At 36.2% G+C, this 19,836-nt stretch overlaps 2 protein-coding genes across 5 annotated transcripts in view; both read left to right on the top strand.

Annotated features, from left to right (window-relative positions):
• LOC107659260 (disco-interacting protein 2 homolog C-like) overlaps positions 1–10,083 on the top strand; it is a 34,936-nt gene extending 24,853 nt beyond the window's left edge. The window contains exons 23-39 of one of the 3 annotated variants that reach the window (XM_016448145.1): positions 48–249; positions 335–435; positions 1,218–1,298; positions 1,436–1,559; positions 2,579–2,700; positions 3,612–3,723; positions 3,807–3,916; positions 4,068–4,198; positions 4,294–4,462; positions 4,577–4,747; positions 4,964–4,993; positions 6,789–6,850; positions 7,140–7,197; positions 7,282–7,356; positions 7,450–7,624; positions 7,703–7,826; positions 9,534–10,083. In XM_016448145.1, coding sequence (XP_016303631.1) covers positions 48–249; positions 335–435; positions 1,218–1,298; positions 1,436–1,559; positions 2,579–2,700; positions 3,612–3,723; positions 3,807–3,916; positions 4,068–4,198; positions 4,294–4,462; positions 4,577–4,747; positions 4,964–4,993; positions 6,789–6,850; positions 7,140–7,197; positions 7,282–7,356; positions 7,450–7,624; positions 7,703–7,826; positions 9,534–9,786 — 2,100 coding nt within the window. In that variant the 3' untranslated portion in view covers positions 9,787–10,083. Of the gene's footprint in view, positions 1–47; positions 250–334; positions 436–1,217; positions 1,299–1,435; positions 1,560–2,578; positions 2,701–3,611; positions 3,724–3,806; positions 3,917–4,067; positions 4,199–4,293; positions 4,463–4,576; positions 4,748–4,963; positions 4,994–6,788; positions 6,851–7,139; positions 7,198–7,281; positions 7,357–7,449; positions 7,625–7,702; positions 7,827–9,533 lie in introns of those variants that run through there. The other 2 variants (XM_016448151.1, XM_016448157.1) reach the window with 2 other exon arrangements.
• Positions 10,084–11,549: 1,466 nt separating this feature from the next.
• The window catches only part of LOC107659386 (extended synaptotagmin-2-like), a 28,691-nt gene continuing 20,404 nt past the window's right edge, over positions 11,550–19,836 (top strand). For both annotated transcript variants that reach the window (XM_016448313.1, XM_016448305.1), the window contains exon 1: positions 11,550–12,392. In XM_016448313.1, coding sequence (XP_016303799.1) covers positions 12,012–12,392 — 381 coding nt within the window. In that variant the 5' untranslated portion in view covers positions 11,550–12,011. The remainder of the gene's footprint in view (positions 12,393–19,836) is intronic.

The following is a 19,836-nucleotide window of genomic DNA, read 5'->3' as shown; positions in this document are numbered from 1 at the left end:
ATTATCAATAAAGAATTCTCTGTCCAAACTTGTGTGTGTGTGTTTAGGCTATAGATGGGATTCATCAGGTGGGAGTGTACTGTCTGGCATTGGTTCCTGCCAACACCCTCCCCAAAACCCCTCTGGGTGGAATCCACCTGTCTGAGACCAAACAGCTGTTCCTGGAGGGGGCACTACACCCCTGCAGCATCCTCATGTGCCCTCACTCCTGCATCACCAACCTGCCCAAACCCAGACAGAAACAGCCCGGTACATAAGCCTTTGTGTGTGTTATAGAGCATAATGTGTTTGTGTTACATAGAAAACGTGTAAATATTGTGTGTGTTTGTTGCAGAGGTGGGTCCTGCCTCTGTGATGGTGGGGAATCTCGTTGCAGGAAAGCGAATGGCTCAGGCCAGTGGACGAGATCTGAGTCACATGGAGGACAATGAGCAGGTAAATTCAGAGATTAGGATCTCTTAGTGCTGAACGATTGATCACAACAAGATCCATATTGTGAAATGAAAGGCTGCAATTTAATTTAATGAATAATAAGTGTTCTGTGTTTTATGAGTGAAGTGCGGCACTGTGTTCATTTATATGTGAGCAACTCATGATTCAGTGTTTTTTTTTGGTGTCTTAGTGGGGCTCAGTTCACAGTAAATGATGCTTCACATGAACTCCATCTCAACATTTGTAGTGTGTTTGAGTCGTTTATAATGTGGAATGCAACATGCACCAACCATTTTACCAGATTTCTAAGTGAGAGAAGTGTTTAAAACCTGTTGCCCAGAAATGAGAAGATTGCAATCATCATTGTTATTTCACTTAAATACTTTTGTTATAATGAAATAGTGTTTTTGCAATAGTAGTATTTTTTATTTTGCTTAATGCTTTTTACTTAATAATAATAATAATTGTGCAGCCCTACCAAAAACACAACAAACCTGGAGCTCTTAAAAAAAAACATTTTAAATCACAATTGCAATTTTTAGTGTAAAATATGCAATTAGATTGCCCCTCCCCCAAATCATACAACTCTAGGGCATCTGTAGTTTTTTGGAGATGGAAAGAGTTGGGAAGAGCCAAAAATTGGAATGAAATCACAAAGTATATCTGTGAAACACAAATTCAACTGACCCCCCTCAAGGAAAACTTGTATAGGTCTTATGAGTATGTGTGAGTGTGTTTGTCTTTTCCGCTCGGACTGATTATTCTTTCTCTTATGTGAATTCCAGTTCTTGTTTCTGTCGGAGGTGCTGCAGTGGAGAGCTCAGACAACGCCTGACCACATACTTTACACACTCATTAACACACGGGTAACATACATATATTACTTTCCTAAGTTCCCTTCAGCAGTGAGTGTTAATAAAATTATCAAAAATAAGGAGCATTTCTGACTTCTTTGAATTCAGGTGTGCCATTGTGTTTTTATAAATGTGTTTCTATTTTTCAGGGGGCAATAGGAAGCTCTCTGACCTGTCTACAGCTTCACAAGAGAGCAGAGAAAATCGCCACTTTGCTGTATGAAAGAGGACAGCTACAAGACGGAGACCATGTAGCATTAGTTTATTCACCAGGTAAGCGCACACACACACTTTGTGTTAACTTAATTTTAATTGCATGATGTGCAAATTAATTCAAATTATTTGTGACCCTGGACCACAAAACCAGTAATAAAGGTCAATTTTCCGAAATTGAGATTTATACATCATATGAAAGCTGAATAAATAAGCTTTCCATTGATGTATGGTTTGTTAGAATAGGACAATATTTGGCCGAGATACAACTATTTGAAAATCTGGAATCTGAGGGTGCAAAAAAACTAAAATATTGAGAAAATAGCCTTTAAAGTTGTCCAAATGAAGTTCTTAGCAATGCATATTACTAATCAGAAATTAAGTTTTGATATATTTACAGTAGGAAATTGACAAAATATCTTCATGGAACATGATCTTTACTTAATGTCCTAATGATTTTTGGCATAAAAGAAAAATCAATAATTTTGACCCATGCAGTGTATTTTTGGCTATTGCTACAAATATACCCCAGCGACTTAAGACTGGTTTTGTGGTCCAGGGTCACATTTGCAAATAATCGCATTTCAATATTTGCTGAGAAAAGCTTCCAAATGAAGATATTTTAAAGTCAAAGGCACTAAATAGATTTTAAAGTTTACCAATAAATCTGCAGTAATACATCTCTGCCTTCATTTCTGCCAAATTAAGCTGTAAATAAATGGTCACAATTTTTGTTGTCAGAGCACTAGTTAATATATTTCACACCAGCAATATGCTGAGTTCTGTTTCAGGGTAGAAATCCCATCTGTAGTTGTTTTTCTGTGGTGCTAATTGTAGCATTTCATTAAGTCAGACCAGCTACAGCAGTCAGTCCTGTTCTGTAATTCACATTCAGAAGCCAATTAAATCTCATCACATCAAATTTGCTTAATAAAACATTTAGTTAAACATGTCACATTACAATTAAACACATAACAATTGAGAATGAATAAATGTGCACTGAATTCCACCTTTTTTTCACCATACAAGTGTAATTCTGTTTCACAAAGATTTCATGTTTGTGTTTGTTTGCGTTACAGGTTTAGATCTGATCGCGGCCTTTTATGGCTGTCTGTATGCAGGCTGTATTCCTATAACTGTACGACCACCTCACCCTCAAAACATCTCCACTACACTACCTACAGTTAAAATGATCCTGGAGGTGAGGACACACACACACACACCCTCAAAATATCTCCATCACACCTACAGTTACACAAATTAAATTATCAGAGAAGTACCTAATAGTTAACCCTAGTTAATCATATGTAATACTCAAATTTATGGCCTCTAAATTATCAACATGATGCAAACTTTGCTGAAGAACCTGTTGAACATGGTTTTCTACATTAATAGTTTATACTTTTTTTTAGCAAGTAAAAGGCCTTTTAGTATAATTCTAAAAACGCTCTTCAGGACATGGTACATGTTTTTTTGCTGTAAAATGCTCACTGATTTTTATAAAGTAAATGTAAGAATCAATTTTATATCATTAATAATATTTCAAGATGAACACTGGACAAAAGCATCATCATTGTTTTGCATTGCATTATATTTTGTTCACCACAATTAAAACTACACAGCTTTGATCATAAAACTAAGCATTAAACTATTATCTTACTAAAACATATTATTGGGAAATATAGAGTGATATCTGATGTTTAAATGAATTTTATAGAAATAGTTTGCTATACTGTTATAAAGATCTCCCTGATCTACATTACAAGCCATCAGAATTTCATTCTCAGGGCTCAGTTTTGGCCTCTGAATAAAATTGAGGTGAATTTTTCCTTCTCGAGTTTAAGCTCTATATTCTCCTATATTATAAGCATGACGTATCAAGTAGAATTCTCAACAAAGACATTTATGCAGGTTTAGTTTTTTTAGTTTTTTTTTTTTTAACATTTTGTCTAAAGGTGCAATAAACTGTTCCATGTCAGGATTAAATCAACCCTTTACAGGCTTAAATCAAATATCAATTATTGTTAAATGTGGTGCATTATAGAATGAGACAATGCATATGGATATTAAAATATTACAGTTTTTAATGAATAAACATGCTGGTGTGTGCAGGTGAGTCGTTCAGTGTGTGTTATGACCACCCAAGCAATCTCTAAACTTCTGAAGTCCAGAGATGCGTCAGTGGCTGTGGACTTTAAATCATGGCCTCCTATCCTGGAAACAGGTGAGTCTGTCAGGGACATAACATCTTTGTTCAGAATTACGCCTGTCAGATGCTCATCAAAAGTGTGTGTGTGTATTTATTAGATGACTTGCCAAAGAGGCGTTGTCCCCTGCTGTATAAACCATGTGACCCAGACTCATTGGCGTATCTGGACTTCAGTGTGTCCACTACAGGAATACTCGCTGGAGTGAAGGTTTGACTCCTCATAATTGTTACTAATGTTTTTATGTATGGACTACAGATTATTGTTATTATTACTATTATTGATAACCTTTTTAAATTAAAATTGCGATTAAAATAAAACAAAAAAACAATAATTTCTGTTTTTCTCTCTTTCTCTGAAGATGTCTCACAATGCAACCAGTGCCCTGTGTCGCTCTGTTAAACTGCAGTGTGAGTTGTATCCCTCTCGTGAGGTGGCCGTGTGTCTCGACCCATACTGCGGCCTTGGCTTCGTCCTGTGGTGTCTCTGCAGGTTCGGACTACCTGTGCTCTCACCTGAAATGCACACACAGATGCAAACACAAATGTTAAGGACCTTTTTATTTGTTTATTTGTGTGTGTGTGTAGCGTGTATGCAGGGCAGCAGTCTGTTCTGATCTCTCCAATGGATCTAGAGGTGAATCCTGCTTTGTGGCTGCAGTCCGTCAGTCAGTTTAAAGTCCGAGACACGTTCTGCTCGTACTCTGTGATGGAGCTCTGCATAAGATCTCTCAGCTCTCTCACTGATTCTCTAAAGGTACACGCGCACACACACACACAGAATTTTAATCTGCATCTCGTTAAACAACATTTTCTTTCCTTGAAATAAACTGCTTCCTATTTCACCACTGTATATTTGTGTCTCTCTCAGGCCCGTGGGATGGATCTGACCCGTGTGCGTTCGTGTGTGGTTGTGGCGGAAGAGAGGCCCCGTGTTGCTCTGACGCAGTCCTTCTGTAAGCTCTTTAAGGACGTTGGGCTGCACCCGCGTGCCGTCAGCACTGCCTTCGGCTGCAGGGTCAATCTCGCCATCTGCCTACAGGTCAGTATTGGCCAGAAAGTGACCCATATCTGATTTCATAGTCTAATTGCATCCCCAGTGTTCAGTTTTTTTCCCCTTTTACTAGTCATGTAACTCATTCAACCTTCTATTTTAGTTTTTTTATTTTTATTTATATTATTTTGTTTTCCTTTTCAGTTTTTTAATTTACTTTTTTAATATTTATACATCACATCTTCCTCTCCTCTCCTCATGTAGCCTCATAGGTTGGGGAAGCTTGCTGAGCAGGTATGACTGAACTTTAACTGATCCTCATCATTTCATAGCTCAGTTACTACAATCATATATTGCTGAAACGTTGAGTAGCCAAACAACAGCCAAGAAACCTTAAGGATTTAGAGAGGAACTGTAAAGAGGAGTGGATCAAAATCCCTCTTTAGATGTGCGCAAACCTGGTGACCAACTACAAAAAATGTCTTACCCTTGTGCTTGCCACCAAGGGTTTCTGCACCAAGTACTAAATCATGTTTTTCTTGGGGATCAAATACTTATTTCACTCACTGAAATGCAAATCAATTTCTAACCTTTATATAATGTGTTTTTTTTCTGGATTTTTTGGTTGATATTCTGTCTCTATACGTTAAAATAAACCTACCATAAAATTACAGACCCTTAATTTCTTTGTAAGTTGGCAAACTTAGAAATTTAGCAGGGGATCAAATAAATATTTCCCCCACTGTAGATGTGGGAGTAAATTCACTAATTATCTTCCTGTGTGCATGAATACTCATTTTTACGAGTTGACTAATCGACAAAGTATTAACCTGACCTGAAATAACTCCACACAGCTGATATGGTGTGTGTGTGTGTGTGTGTGAGAAATGAAAGCATGTTTATCTCCAGATTCAGTCATAAATGATGCAAAGAAACAGTCATGCTGCATTCACATTTCTGATTAGTTTCAGGGTGGCTCATAAAAAGTGAGCACCAGCACGGTTTATTATTTTCATTGTTGCGTGAATCTAAATATATTTGGCCATTACATATTATTATACAAACAAATATCTCACAGCTACACTGGAACTGGAGGTTTTCTTTCTTCGAATGATGGATGCCAACAGTTTAACCTGTTTGGCATAAGCTGTTTTGACCATAGTTATGTTATGTGGAAATATATAACAACAAACAAAAACATGCCTTTAGAGTGCACATTTTTACTGCGCAGTGTGGCCTATTCAAATGCAGTAGGAATGCCCCCCAAAATGTCTTGTCTTATATTTCTATATGATATAGTTAAGTAATATCACACAAGCAAGCATGCTGTTTTTCCTGAATATTTAGTTTCATATTTTAAGTATCTTTTTATTTTTTAATTATTATTTAATATTTAATATATTAAATAATATTATTTTAGAAACATTAATCTCATAGCATTATTTATTCAATTGTAATTGCAGTGTAAATATATCTAAATGACACTTCAGATGACAATTCTGCAATGCAAAGATGTGCTTTGTTGATGCTACTTTCATTTGATTGGTAACGGCCTATAGTGTCTTTTTATTCTAATTTAATTGATTAATTCTAAGACTTTGACATAAAACATGATGCATACATCTAATTGCCCTTATAAAGGTAAAAATGCACCTGAAAATCAAATTAAATAGGCAAATATTGCCCCCTAATTAAATGTGAATTTCTGTCTCTACTGTGAACTAACCACCGCACAGAGTATAAAAATAGAATATTCGAGAGTCAGCTGACATGACAGGCCTAAACCAGATAAGGTAACAGTACAAAAACAAACTGCAAAATTTCACCTAATAATCATAATCGACATATACCAGAAAATATTGGGGTTTTTGTTGTCAATATCACACACTAGGGCAATACTATAGTTCCTCTACCTTCCCAGTTCTGCTGATTGATTGAATCCTCTCCATGCACTATACATTTGTACATTTCTGTTCACTGTTAATGCAAGTCACCTTGATAGTAACTGTCTGCCAGATAAGCAGGATGCTTCATGTTTTAAAGTAAATTAGACTGCCATTTATAGAAGATGATTTTTATGTCTGTGCAGGGAACATCAGGACCGGATCCTACGACTGTCTATGTGGACATGAGAGCACTGAGACATGACAGGCAAGACACACACACACATATTTTAGGTATTTCATTATTTCCATTCTTAGAATTAGAACAGATACACTACCAATCAAAAATCTACAAATTGGGTACAAAATAGTGCCTGAAACTTTTAAACAAATGTTGCCTCAGAAGATGAAACTAAATATTAAATAAATAATTTAGATTAATATGAAATATTTTCAAAATGTTTACTACTATATAATATATTGCTAAATATGAATGTATTTTTGTATGATTTATTTCTGGTTTGCCATTTCTGAAGTGTGTCTGTGTGTGTTTGTAGGGTGAGACTGGTTGAAAGAGGATCTCCACACAGTCTACCTCTCATGGAATCTGGGAAGGTAAGTAAGACAATTAAAAGTTTCTTTATTTGTTTTCTTAAATTAAATGTAAGCCACATTCATTTTTAAATCATTTTTGAACAGATTTTACCTGGTGTACGCATCATCATCGCTAACCCAGAGACAAAGGGACCAATCGGAGACTCTCATTTAGGGGAGGTTAGACCAAAAGCACTCTCTCATCTATAGATCAAAAAATATCTTCTCATAACCAAGCATCTCACTTGTGTTTCTTTTTTAAAATGAGTGCAGATCTGGGTCCATAGTCCACAGAATGCCAGTGGGTACTTCACTGTGCTCGGAGAGGAAAATGTGCGTTCGGATCATTTCGGAGCCAGGTTGAGCTTTGGAGACACTCAGACTGTGTGGGCCAGAACCGGATACCTGGGGTTCCTGCGCAGGACCGACCTCACTGATGCAAGTGGAGGTGTGTGTTCAGTGTATACTGTGCTTTTTGTCACAAAGATATCTGATTTGCATTGAGTTGTTTCATTTGTGTGTTCAGAAAGGCACGATGCCCTTTATGTGGTGGGAGCGTTAGATGAAGTCATGGAGCTGAGAGGTATGAAATACCATCCCATTGACATTGAAACGTCCATCATCAGGGCACACCGGAATATCACAGAGTGGTGAGCTCACACACACAGCCACATATTCACACTAAGGCCAGTACACTATGTACTGTAAATATGTGACCCTGGACCACAAAACCAGTCTTAAGTCACTTGGGTATATTTTTAGCAATATCCAAAAAAAACATTGTATGGGTCAAAATTATCGATTTTTCTTTTTAATGCCAAAAATCATTAGGATATTAAGTTAAGATCATGAAGATATTTTGTAAATTTCCTACCGCAAATATATCAAAACTTAATTTTTGATTAGCAATATGCTAAGAACTTCATCTGGATAACTTTAAAGGCGATTTTCTCAGTATTTGGATTTTTTTTGCACCCTCAGATTCCAGATTTTTAAATAGTTGTATCTCGGACAAATATCGTCCTATCCTAACAAACCACGCATCAATGGAAAGCTTATTTATTCAGCTTTCAGATGATGTATACATATCAATTTTGAAAAATTTACCCTTATGACTGGTTTTGTGATCCAGGGTCACATATGCTAATTAGTGGTGGGAGCTATGTCAACCGATAAAATTATTTTATATTACAATAAAAGTATATAAATATATAAAAGTATACCGTTCAAATTTTTTTTAATGTTTTTAAAATTTTCACCAAGGCCGCATGTATTTGATCACAAAAAAAACAGTAAAATCAGTATTATTGTGAAATATTATTACTATTTAAAATAAATGTTTTATATCTTAAAATGTAATTTATTTCTGTTATGGCAAAGCTGAATTTTCAGCATCATTACTCCAGTTTTCAGTGTCATGTGATACATCAGAAATCATTTTAATATCGTGATTTGATACTCAATAAATATTTCTTATCATCAGTGTTGAAAACCGTTGTGATGCTTACCATTTTTGTGGCAACCGTGATCTTTTTTTTTTTTTGCAAAATATTTTTAAAGAATAGAAAGCCCAGAATAACAGTTTATTTGAAATATCTTTTGCAACATTATAAAATGTCTTTTTCATCACTTTCAGTCATTTTAATTAATCCTTGCTGAATAAAAGTATTAATTCCTTTAAAAAAAAAAAGTCTCATTGACCCCGAACTTTTAAACAGTAGTGTATACATATCAAATATACTTATTTTTACTGGAAATACAACCCAAAACATTTCATATTTTAGGCATCCATGTAGGAATTCTTGTTTATGATGATTAAATGATTAAAATAGTTTATAACTGAAAGGTATTTCAAAGGTATGGTGAAATCAAAACTAAGTGTTATTATTCATAACAACTGAATAATAAGTCTGAGATATGCACTAAAAAAAAACCCAGCTGCTGCACATTAAATAAAGCTTGAATTAATAACCAAAGGCTTCACACTTAAAAATGATTAAATGAGCCACATTCAACATAAACATGTATTTTTACTGGCAGTAACAAACCTCAGTATTCAAGGAAGCAGTGGTTTCCTTCAAATGTCTGTGTCCTTAAACCGGATATGTTATTATTCAGGTAGCCATCCATAAACTTGTTTGCTCAGCAAGTTTCTCTTCATAATGTTGCTGACAATAGAGTAGTTGACCTGAGAGAGAAAACTGACTGCAGAAGTCAGTCAGTCAGAATCAAGAGTTTATGCTAATGCCTAGCGTAGTTGCATTGCGCAAACGTGTGAAATGGAGCTTGCACAGCTATTTTGTATTGACATATTTCCATAGAGTAAAGTTTAAACTTCCTCTCTCTCTCTCATTCAGCGCGGCGTTCACATGGACGAATCTCTTAGTGGTGGTGGTGGAGTTGGACGGTTCCGAGCAGGAAGCTCTAGATCTGGTTCCCATGGTAACTAATGTGGTTCTAGAGGAACACTACTTGATTGTTGGCGTGGTGGTGGTTGTGGACACGGGCGTAATTCCCATCAATTCTCGCGGAGAGAAGCAACGCATGCACCTACGGGACGGCTTCCTCGCCGACCAGCTCGACCCCATATATGTGGCTTACAACATGTAGAAACACGCACACTGATGATCTTAAAGACAGGCTCATTCTCATGATTGTTCATGGTTGTTCTCAGGCACAACAACCATGATTTCCAGCACCTTCTCACTGTCAGCACTTCTGTCAGCCTGCTAACTGTAGATTGAACACCCTCAAAATAGCAAACACACACTCGCATATCATTCACAGAGGGACTTGCAAGACTCCTGAAGCATATCTTTTTCAGTTTTTGTGTCGCCCAATATTTTGCTAGTGTTGGTTATTTTTTTAACTTGCACACTAAAATTTAATTTAAAGAACGGGGGATTTTATATGATAAATATTGCTGTTGCCAATTAAATTAATGTTATTTATTTGTGTTTTTAAACCTGTGGTCACAAATATACCTGTCATATTTGTGCTTTCATGTACGTTTCTTTGCATATCGTTGTTTTATGCTTGTCTTTGCTGTTGTCTTTGTTGATACACATTTTTGAAGTTGTATTAGAATATCACAAACTGACTTATCTAGCATGTTTATCATTTTAAAGATACTAATGTTAAGTCATTTTCATAATTGTTAATTATGTACAGAAAATTGTTTCAGTTTTGTCTAGCTTTTGCAATATCATTTTTGTGATTTAATAGTTTAGGCTAACATTTAGGTCATTTTATCATGTATATGAATAAGATCACATCTGCACTGTGATACGCATAAATATAGAGCTATGTGAACTAGAATTTGCATTCTAGATTAATTGCCCAGCATCAGCTGATCTCTCCTGTTTTATGTCTATATCTAGAGAGACAGAGCGAGGGAGGGATGGAAAGAGTGACAGAAAGAGGACATATGCACAATATGTTTATTATATCTTTATTTATGTTTGAAGCTTCCATTACCTGTAAGATACAAAAGCACTTTGATTATGTCACGATGTCTTTTCATATGTCAATAAAATATTTTCAACTATTCTTATGGAGAATACATATCTGTCTTGTAAACGTTTGTTGAAGGACCACAATGTACATGCACTGCCATCTAGTGAACAAAATGCATTAAAACCAGCTAATTTCCAATCAGTATTTTCTCATACATCACATAGGCTATATAACCCATTAATCCTGTAAAAATACAAAAACGTAAAATACAATATGAAGGGAAGGGCATGTTTAGCTGAGTGTTTTACTGTAATTTGGGAAGTCGTGGCCTAATGGTTAGCGAGTCGGAGATGGCAGAGTTCGAGTCTCGTACCGGCAGGGACTGTAGGTGTGGGGGAGTGAATGTACACACTGTTGCCAACTAATTTTCAGGGGAAGTTGCTAAATGAAGGTCGATGTGTGTGTGCACTTAAGGATGGGTTAAACGCAGAGCACTAATTCCTAGTATGGGTAACCATACTTGGCCACATGTCACGTCACGTCACGTAATTGTGTGCTTAATGGATACAAGTATAAGGAAAAAGCTAAAGTATTAACATTTTGTTATTTATGATTAGTCTTATTCTTATGAGTCAAACGGTTTCTATTGAGCTACTACCGCATGTCAATTATAGATTGATTTAGATTTAAAGTATGTTTTAACGTAAACATTGCGGCATATACAGTATTAATGCAAGTTTTTGATCTTTCTGGAATTTAATTTTTTTAGATAGATAGATTTGGCGCTTATGTTAATCAGAGTAATGCAAGGGTTTGGTCGATTTGATTTTTTATTTTTTTTTGCGATAGACAGACCGATAGATAGATAGACAATCAGTGTGTTAAATGTTGTCCACTAGGTGGCGCTTGTAGACCGCCTCTGCGCTCGTTGCGCCACCCTCGTTCTGCCAGCGAGAGTCTTCCTGTGCGTGTAACCCTGAGCAGCGGGTTTGGTCACACTCATCATGAGTGCTTGTGTTCTCGCAGGATGTGGTGAGCGCGAGAGGTGGTACCGCTCTCAGCTCGCGCGGTGACGGTCGGGACAGCGAGACGTGGCTCGGACAGCAGCTGGAAGACTCGAGCGAGTTAAAGTTCGTTGGAAAGGGCGGGAAATCACGGGCCGACGGCCGCCCCATACAAAGCAAGGTCGGGTGGGGAGCAATTTAGGGAGCAGCGCTGATCCAGTCATCTGGGCTCCTGGGAAGAGCCCGGAACCGAGCGACGCGACTCGTTTTGTTTTCTGACAAAGATTTGTAAACGTTTGAGATGTTTCTGTAGAAGCTCTCTTAGTTGTTTAGTTTTTACTTTTGTTGTTTGTTTTGGATTTGTGTACTTTGGAGATGAGTGCGTCAGTGAACGGAGTGGAACCCAAACCCGCACCGGCGGCCAGTCTGAACGGACCGGGTTCTGTTCCTCCGAGCCCCACCGATGTCAATACACCCGAGCCGGTGCTACCGGACGAGGAGCCGCAGTCCGCGGTGACGGACACCACGCAGATGGGAATCATGTTCGCCAAGACATTCCTGTTGATTTTGCCCATATACGTGCTGGGATATCTGGAGTTCAGCTTCAGCTGGGTCCTCATCGTCCTGGCCGCGCTGTTCTGGCTCAGACGGAACCAGGGAAGCAGATTCGCTCCGGTGAACCGGGCGCTGGCGTTTCTGGAGCAAGAGGAGCGAGCGGTGCGTCAGAGCGTCCGGAGCTCAGAGCTGCCGCCGTGGGTGAGTTACACACTGAACATCGCGTTACTCCAGTCTGTTAATGTTCCACACGGGGAACTTGGACCTCAGCCTTGACCTATAGGTCTTACTCAGAGACAGACATTGCTCTGCGTGTGTGTCGTTAAAATCTGATGTTGTCAAAAGTTTGTGTATTCACTGCCATTGCTTGCATACCTGAATGAGTAACAAATCTAATCAAAACCACAAATTGAAACTCAAGTATCAAAACTGCACCCATTAAACAAGAGCAGAATCACTCTCAAGGTCTTCTAAAATGTTTTTATTTTAAGTATTTCATATGTCTTCATTAGAGAGAGACAGATTATGGCGTTAACCATTTTTCCCCATATTCAAATTTTTCTTATTATTAACACTTTTCTACTACTTTGCATAAATGTACTATAATGTGCACTAACTAATAATACAAATTATAATATTATTTTGAAATGAATAATAAAAATATTTATAATGTGGATATCACTTATTGGACATTATAAATTAAAATAATATTTATTAGTCATAGTAAAAGTAAAACATTGCATAAATGTAATGACATTTGTAAATAAAATACTTATAATACAATAAAAATCACTTAACTTTTCACTACGCAAAATATTTGATACAAAAAACTTTTTTCTAAATAATATATTTATTATATATAAACACTTTTACTATGACCAATGAAGATTATTTTTTATTTATAATGACTGATATATAATGAATTGATATCCACATTTGATTTTTAATGTTTATATTGTGTATATATCTGTTCAGCACCACCATAGAGTCCAAGACAAACTTCTCTTACAATGAAGTGTAATTAAATAGTAACGTTAGTAAGTATTTGCACAACTCTTTCTTATTTATAAGCTTTCATGTCAGGCACATTGATTATGATCACATGAAATGCTCAAAAATATATATATTGTGCCCTTAGGCCTAGGTGGACTTTTAAGGCTTTCAAGAATGTGCACTGACCGTCCACTAATTTAAATACTAGATGAGACGTCTATTGTGGGTTTGACTCTGATAATACATTCTGAATGTGAAATATTAATTCAGAGGCTGCATTCGGAGTCATTTTTCATGAATTTGAATCCTTGTGGGAAATCTTCAAAGCTCTAAGCACAAACAAGGACAAGTAAGGTTGACAAGTCTGTTTCATTTGGCCTACAGACTTTGGTGTTCTGTTACTTTAAACAAATGAGTTTGCTGTCTAACCTGAGATCATAGTTCTGGCATATTAGCAGGCCTGTGTGCTGAAAGCGGCATTCAGGGACACAAAACTCCAGTGTTCACTCCATTAGCTGTAAATCACTGTCTTCCCATGGCCAGGACAGGCTGGCATTGTTCTTTCTTTCGGTTTTAGGCTGATATTAAGTAACATGAACAGGTAATTCGTGAAACTCAGGTTGACTGATTGTCTGATTTGGGATTGGTTGATGGTCTGTTTGATTGTGAGTCAGTGTTATTTTAATATAATTGATGATATACTAATATCATTTTATTAATATTTTGAATTTTGATTTTGTTTTCTGTTTTCTCTATCATTTTAATTTAAAATCAATTTTACTAGATGAGACGTCTATTGTGGGTTTGACTCTGATAATACATTCTGAATGTGAAATATTAATTCAGAGGCTGCATTCGGAGTCATTTTTCATGAATTTGAATCCTTGTGGGAAATCTTCAAAGCTCTAAGCACAAACAAGGACAAGTAAGGTTGACAAGTCTGTTTCATTTGGCCTACAGACTTTGGTGTTCTGTTACTTTAAACAAATGAGTTTGCTGTCTAACCTGAGATCATAGTTCTGGCATATTAGCAGGCCTGTGTGCTGAAAGCGGCATTCAGGGACACAAAACTCCAGTGTTCACTCCATTAGCTGTAAATCACTGTCTTCCCATGGCCAGGACAGGCTGGCATTGTTCTTTCTTTCGGTTTTAGGCTGATATTAAGTAACATGAACAGGTAATTCGTGAAACTCAGGTTGACTGATTGTCTGATTTGGGATTGGTTGCATGGTCTGTTTGATTGTGAGTCAGTGTTATTTTAATATAATTGATGATATACTAATATAATTTTATTAATATTTTGAATTTTGATTTTGTTTTCTGTTTTCTCTATAATTTTAATTTAAAATCAATTTTGTTTTATTTTTTACATTTTTATTAGTATTATTTTTAAAATATGTCTACCTAGTTTTATTTATTGAGTTTAGTTTATTTAGTTTAAGTTTTAAGTTTTTATTTAGTTTAAATTTTAGTACTTTGTTAAACTAAACAAAAAATGAGAAATGTTGCTTTAATAAAATAAAATATAAGTTTAAGCTTTTTATATTAATTGATTTAACATTTATTTTAAGTAACAAAAATGTTTTTTATTTTATGATTTTAATATAGTTAACTTTAATTGTGAAAATGTATTAATCAAAGATGAAACTCACTGCACACTCATATTAAATGCTTAACTTTGTAATAACCATCTGTTTTCAGTTAATGTGTTTGAGTGAAGTGGTCTGCCTGTGTGTGTTTGTAACAGGAACTAGTGAAATATTGTTTATTTGTGTCAGATGCGGGCTGTATATGGTGAAAGAACCTGGTGTGGTGTGTTACTATAGTAACTGCCATTATGACATTTGATGTTATTATTATGACATCACCAAAGCACTGTGAGTCACATGCTTGAGGAAATGTTGCCATAGTGACCTGTCAATCAGATTAGGCGCACCACGTTCTGTTTCTGAACAATAGTTTGGTCGAGCAGATACAGTGACACTTTACCTGGAGGGCAGGTATTATAAAGGCAGTGCTCCTGCCCTGTTGTGTCTGTGTTTGTGCATGTGTTAATAACTAACAAGTGAATAATTATCAAACATGGCAATGAAAAGCCAGTGAAGTTTTAGTTTTATTAGCTGGACCATCAAGGGTTTTTGGTTTGTCCAAGCCTTTCTGTGTAACTCATTCACTTCTGAGTAGTGGTCGACAGATATAGGATTTTTGGCGGGAGAGCAGGGCGGTCAATGTGCATAAAAAAGCTGATATGTATAATAAAATATACATAAAAAAATATTTAAGAATGAAAAAATAACACATGCATAACAATTGCTGTATTTACATTTATTTTCCGTAATATTTATGAAAATAATTTGTAAATGAATCAATTTGCAAATTAAAAAAACTAAGTAATAATAATAAGAATTTGAACTTAAATTGGTCAACCACTTCTGAGCAGCGTTGCCAAATCCTTCTGCTGAAAATCTTCAGAAACAAATAGTCAAGCCTCTAAAGTATAAATGTTTTTCTCAAATATGGTCAAATAAAAAATATATTACATAGGCCTATGTATGTGTGTGTGTGTGTGTGTCTATAATAAAATATGTTGCAAAAATAACATTAGAAGTCATAGTAACCATAAGAAAAGCGTTTACTTTGGGGAACAACTGGCAATGCTGCTTCTGGGAATCAATATAGATTATTACACTAACGTAAACTTAAAATATAACATTTCTAAGCTTCAGATTCTTCTTATTTGCTAAATAAATACCTCAGAACTTCTGCAGTGCACTACAATACATTTACATTTACATTACATTTAGTCATTTAGCAGATGCTTTTATCCAAAGCGACTTACAAATGAGGACAATAAAAGCAGTCAAAACTAACAAAAGAGCAACAATATATAAGTGCAAATGACAAGTCTCAGTTAGCCTAACTTAGTACACGTAGCAAGGTGTATTTTTATATATATACAATACAAAATAGGGCTCCAACAGGCTGTTGCAAAACAGTTTTTTGTCTCAGTTAGCCTAACGCAGTACACGTAGCAAGGTGTATTTTTATATATATACAATACAAAATAGGGCTCCAACAGGCTGTTGCAAAACAGTTTTTTATGCAAGAGACGCCTTTGTGTGTGTGTGTGTGTGTGTGTGTGTGTGTGTGGCTGATAGATTTATTACAGTATGTTTGCTTTACTGTCTGATCAAAGTCACAAGGGCCTTAAGAGAGTGTGTTTGTTTAGCTAGTTCTTCTGTTGTCTCTTCTTCTGTATTAGGTGCTGAGAATATGGCCGGTTCTTTCCTTGCTTTGCTCAGCTCCAGTAGTTTTTTCATAAGGGCTAGAGATTGTTAGCACTCATCTTCTGCATTGATTTCGAATATGAACGTGGTTTAGCGCAGCTCGTCAGTGAACAACGGCTCTGTGTAGTTAATGCTGCTCAATGTGAAAGCACGCAGGTGATGGAGATTTACCGCTGATTACAGAACCGGCTTTACTGATAAGATCCGCGTTAAATATCGCATGCGATTAATCGTGCAGCCCTAATTTCCACCCATAGCCATCCTCCTGTTGTTTCAGGAAGCACCGTGTTCTTTAGGACAGTTTGTCTCTCTCCTCTTGTCTCGTCATTTGTCTTTGACTGAATAACTCACTTATATCAGCAGATCTGTCCATCGCCGGCCTCATTCATCTCGTCATCCTGTCATCACTGTCTGTAAATTGTTGAGGGGTGTCAGTCTGTATGTTCTCTCTCAGCTGAGATGCTTGTTTACTTCGCCATTCATCAACCCAAACAAACTCTTATTGATCAAGTAAGGAGTAAATAGAGCTTTTTTTCTTGGGTTTAGTTCACCCAGAAATTAACATTCTGCCATCATTTACTCATATTGCTTGAAACTGATCTTGCTCTGTCTTGCTAATCATTCACTGGTAAAAGTCTTACGAGTTTAATGATGCATGATGTATCAGTAAAGTATTAGTTGTCAGCCAATATTACTTTAATTTGTTTAAATATGTATGGTCTGATATTGGATATTATAATTGTGCATGCTCATTTCCATCTATTTTAACATTTAGATTGCCTTTGAGTCTTGCAGCACACACTTAATACACTTTAATAACACTAATAATTATTACATTAAAATGTTGTGATTTTCTCTAGCATTTATAACTAATGATTTTATTTCTATTGCATGTTTTTGTGTGTTTGTTTGTTTGTTTTTAGAAAAAAATAATAATATAATATGTTAATTTCAGCCTTTTTTGGTCATAACATGAACATCATAATTGGCTAATTATTTAATTTTAACATTAGTGCATCCCTACTTTAAGAGTGGTGTTTCATATTTGAGATTTTGTGTATATATGTCAACAAAAATAATACCGTCCAATCAGCTTCCTGCTTTGAGTCTGACACACTGACTGTCTGACATGCTGGCTGTCTGATACATTCTGCTCAGCTAAAAAAAAAAACAGCAAATGCCCTTTGACCTGTTCACCAGTCGTGCTGAATCATCTCAGACGTGCCTGTGATATCTCACAAAATCATAAAGCAACTCAAGCTGTCAGTCCTTCATCGAGTTCACAATACAATCTACACCTCTGGTTGATTCATTTAGAGGTTAGATGAGGTCAAATCTATATGAAGTTCTTCCTGGTTGCTACAGTCACTCTCAGAATGAGCGTGCCTGTGTGTTTGTTTCTGTTTGTATATGACAAAGTTGTTTGCTTGCCTAGGAAATGACATTGCTTAACAGATCAGATCTTACACAGATGCACACGTTCACGCCAATGCGGATAAATCACACACACATTACTGCATTTGGTCAGAGCGTTAACATGTCCTCATGAATCTGCTTTACGTGGTTAGACTAGCTGCCTGTGCTGTCTCAGAACTGTGCTATTAAAACTGGAATTACTGCATGGAAGTTCCTGACTCATTTACATTCACATTTTACTGTATTTATGGATCAAATGTACAAATCTAGTGTGCGATGTTATAGAAACAGGCAGAAAGATACAGGATAACATTAAAAATATATTCGCAGTGTGTCTATGAATGAGACTTTGACCCCTAACAATTCTTTCTAAGCTCTTTGAAGGCCAGAGATATGGGTGTTTGTGGCAGAGATAATACATGTAGAGATGCAGTGTTTGTAATATCAGATCGGATCAGCTCAGCGTCGGCTGCTCTCTGACAGGCCATGGGAATTAGCAGGCTAACTTTAGCTGCTGTCTGCTCTTTGCGTGTATAATCAGAAAATAACACAGCTTTGAGTCATAGGCTGGCTTTCTCCCTCAGGAAAATATGAGAAAGAAATGGAGCCAAGGACAAGTCAGGGATTTTCCATTTGGTTTTTCTGGCATATCTCTCACTCACATGCTTTTGTGCCACATCTTTCCATATAGGTCCTTTCTTCTTACCAGAGTTTACACTACTGCATGTTTGAGGAAAGTAAGATGAAGAGCCAAAGAGAGAGACACATTGTCTACACTGTGAGCGAGCAGCATGATGCGACGAAAAACTAGAACACTACAGTTCAAATCAGAATTTATTTTTAAACAGAATTTAACCTGAATTCCACATTGAATTTCTATAGGACTTGGCATGGCATTAAGAAAGAAACAAACAAATGAGTATCTATACATTTTCATCTGATTTAATTATGAGTAAAATAGTAACCATTCTCATTTCAACACTGCAAAAAAACATTTGCAAACAGGACTACAGTAAAAACCTGTTAATTGGTTAACTGTAACTTAATTGTGAGATATGCAGGGCTGGATTGGTAATCGGGCATACTGGGCATTTTCTCGGTGGGCCGACGCACTTAAGGGGCCGACAAAATGTTTTTTTGTTTTTTTTTTGCCAAGGACCATCACGCAGGGACAGCGAGCAGCCAGTGGCCCATTGGATTGTCTCCTGTATAGACAGCGTAAACCATCCAATCACAATGCGCTATAGACGGAGCGATGAAGTATTTTGCTCCGCCTATATAAAGATCGCTTCACTCCAGCTTCTTCCTCGTCGGCTTTTCCCACGTTTTCACAGCAGATTTATCAATTTTATATAAAAAAGACACGATATTGTCAGACCTGACGTTTTATTCTTATCCAAAACAACTAGATGTGATATGTGTGTGATACATACATACACTACCAGTCAAAAATTTTTGAACAGTAATATTTTTTTATATTTTTGAAAGAAGTCTTTTCACCAAAAAATGCCTGGGCCGATTTTTTGTCCCAGTCCAGCCCTGGAGATATGGTAAGGTAATTTATCATAAACACTGGAAAAGATTTGGTGTAATAGCCAAATTTCCAATTTCTAATTTCCAGGTAAATTTCACAGTTAATACAAAGAAACCACATTTTGCACAATTAATTAAACTTGAAAGTTTGAAATTTTAAGAAAGAATGAAATGGTGTTTTCTTGTAAAATACTCCAGTAATCATTTGACTTCAAAAATAATTTTTTACAGTGTTCAGTGAAAAATTGTAAATGGTTTAATATTACATTATGCAAAAATCAGAAAATTACTTTATAGTTCACCGTTCACCCAAAAATGAAAATTTTATGTTTATCTGCTTACCCCCAGAGCATCCAAGGATGTAGGTGACTTTGTTTCTTCAGTAGAACACAAATGATGATTTTTAACTCCAGCCG

Source organism: Sinocyclocheilus anshuiensis, unplaced genomic scaffold (genome assembly GCF_001515605.1).
Source record: "Sinocyclocheilus anshuiensis isolate Anshui unplaced genomic scaffold, SAMN03320099.WGS_v1.1 scaffold850, whole genome shotgun sequence".
NCBI classification, from domain to species: Eukaryota; Metazoa; Chordata; class Actinopteri; order Cypriniformes; family Cyprinidae; genus Sinocyclocheilus; species Sinocyclocheilus anshuiensis.
The sequence above is the reverse complement of the archived record's forward strand: the minus strand, read 5'-3'. Positions and strand labels throughout refer to the sequence as shown.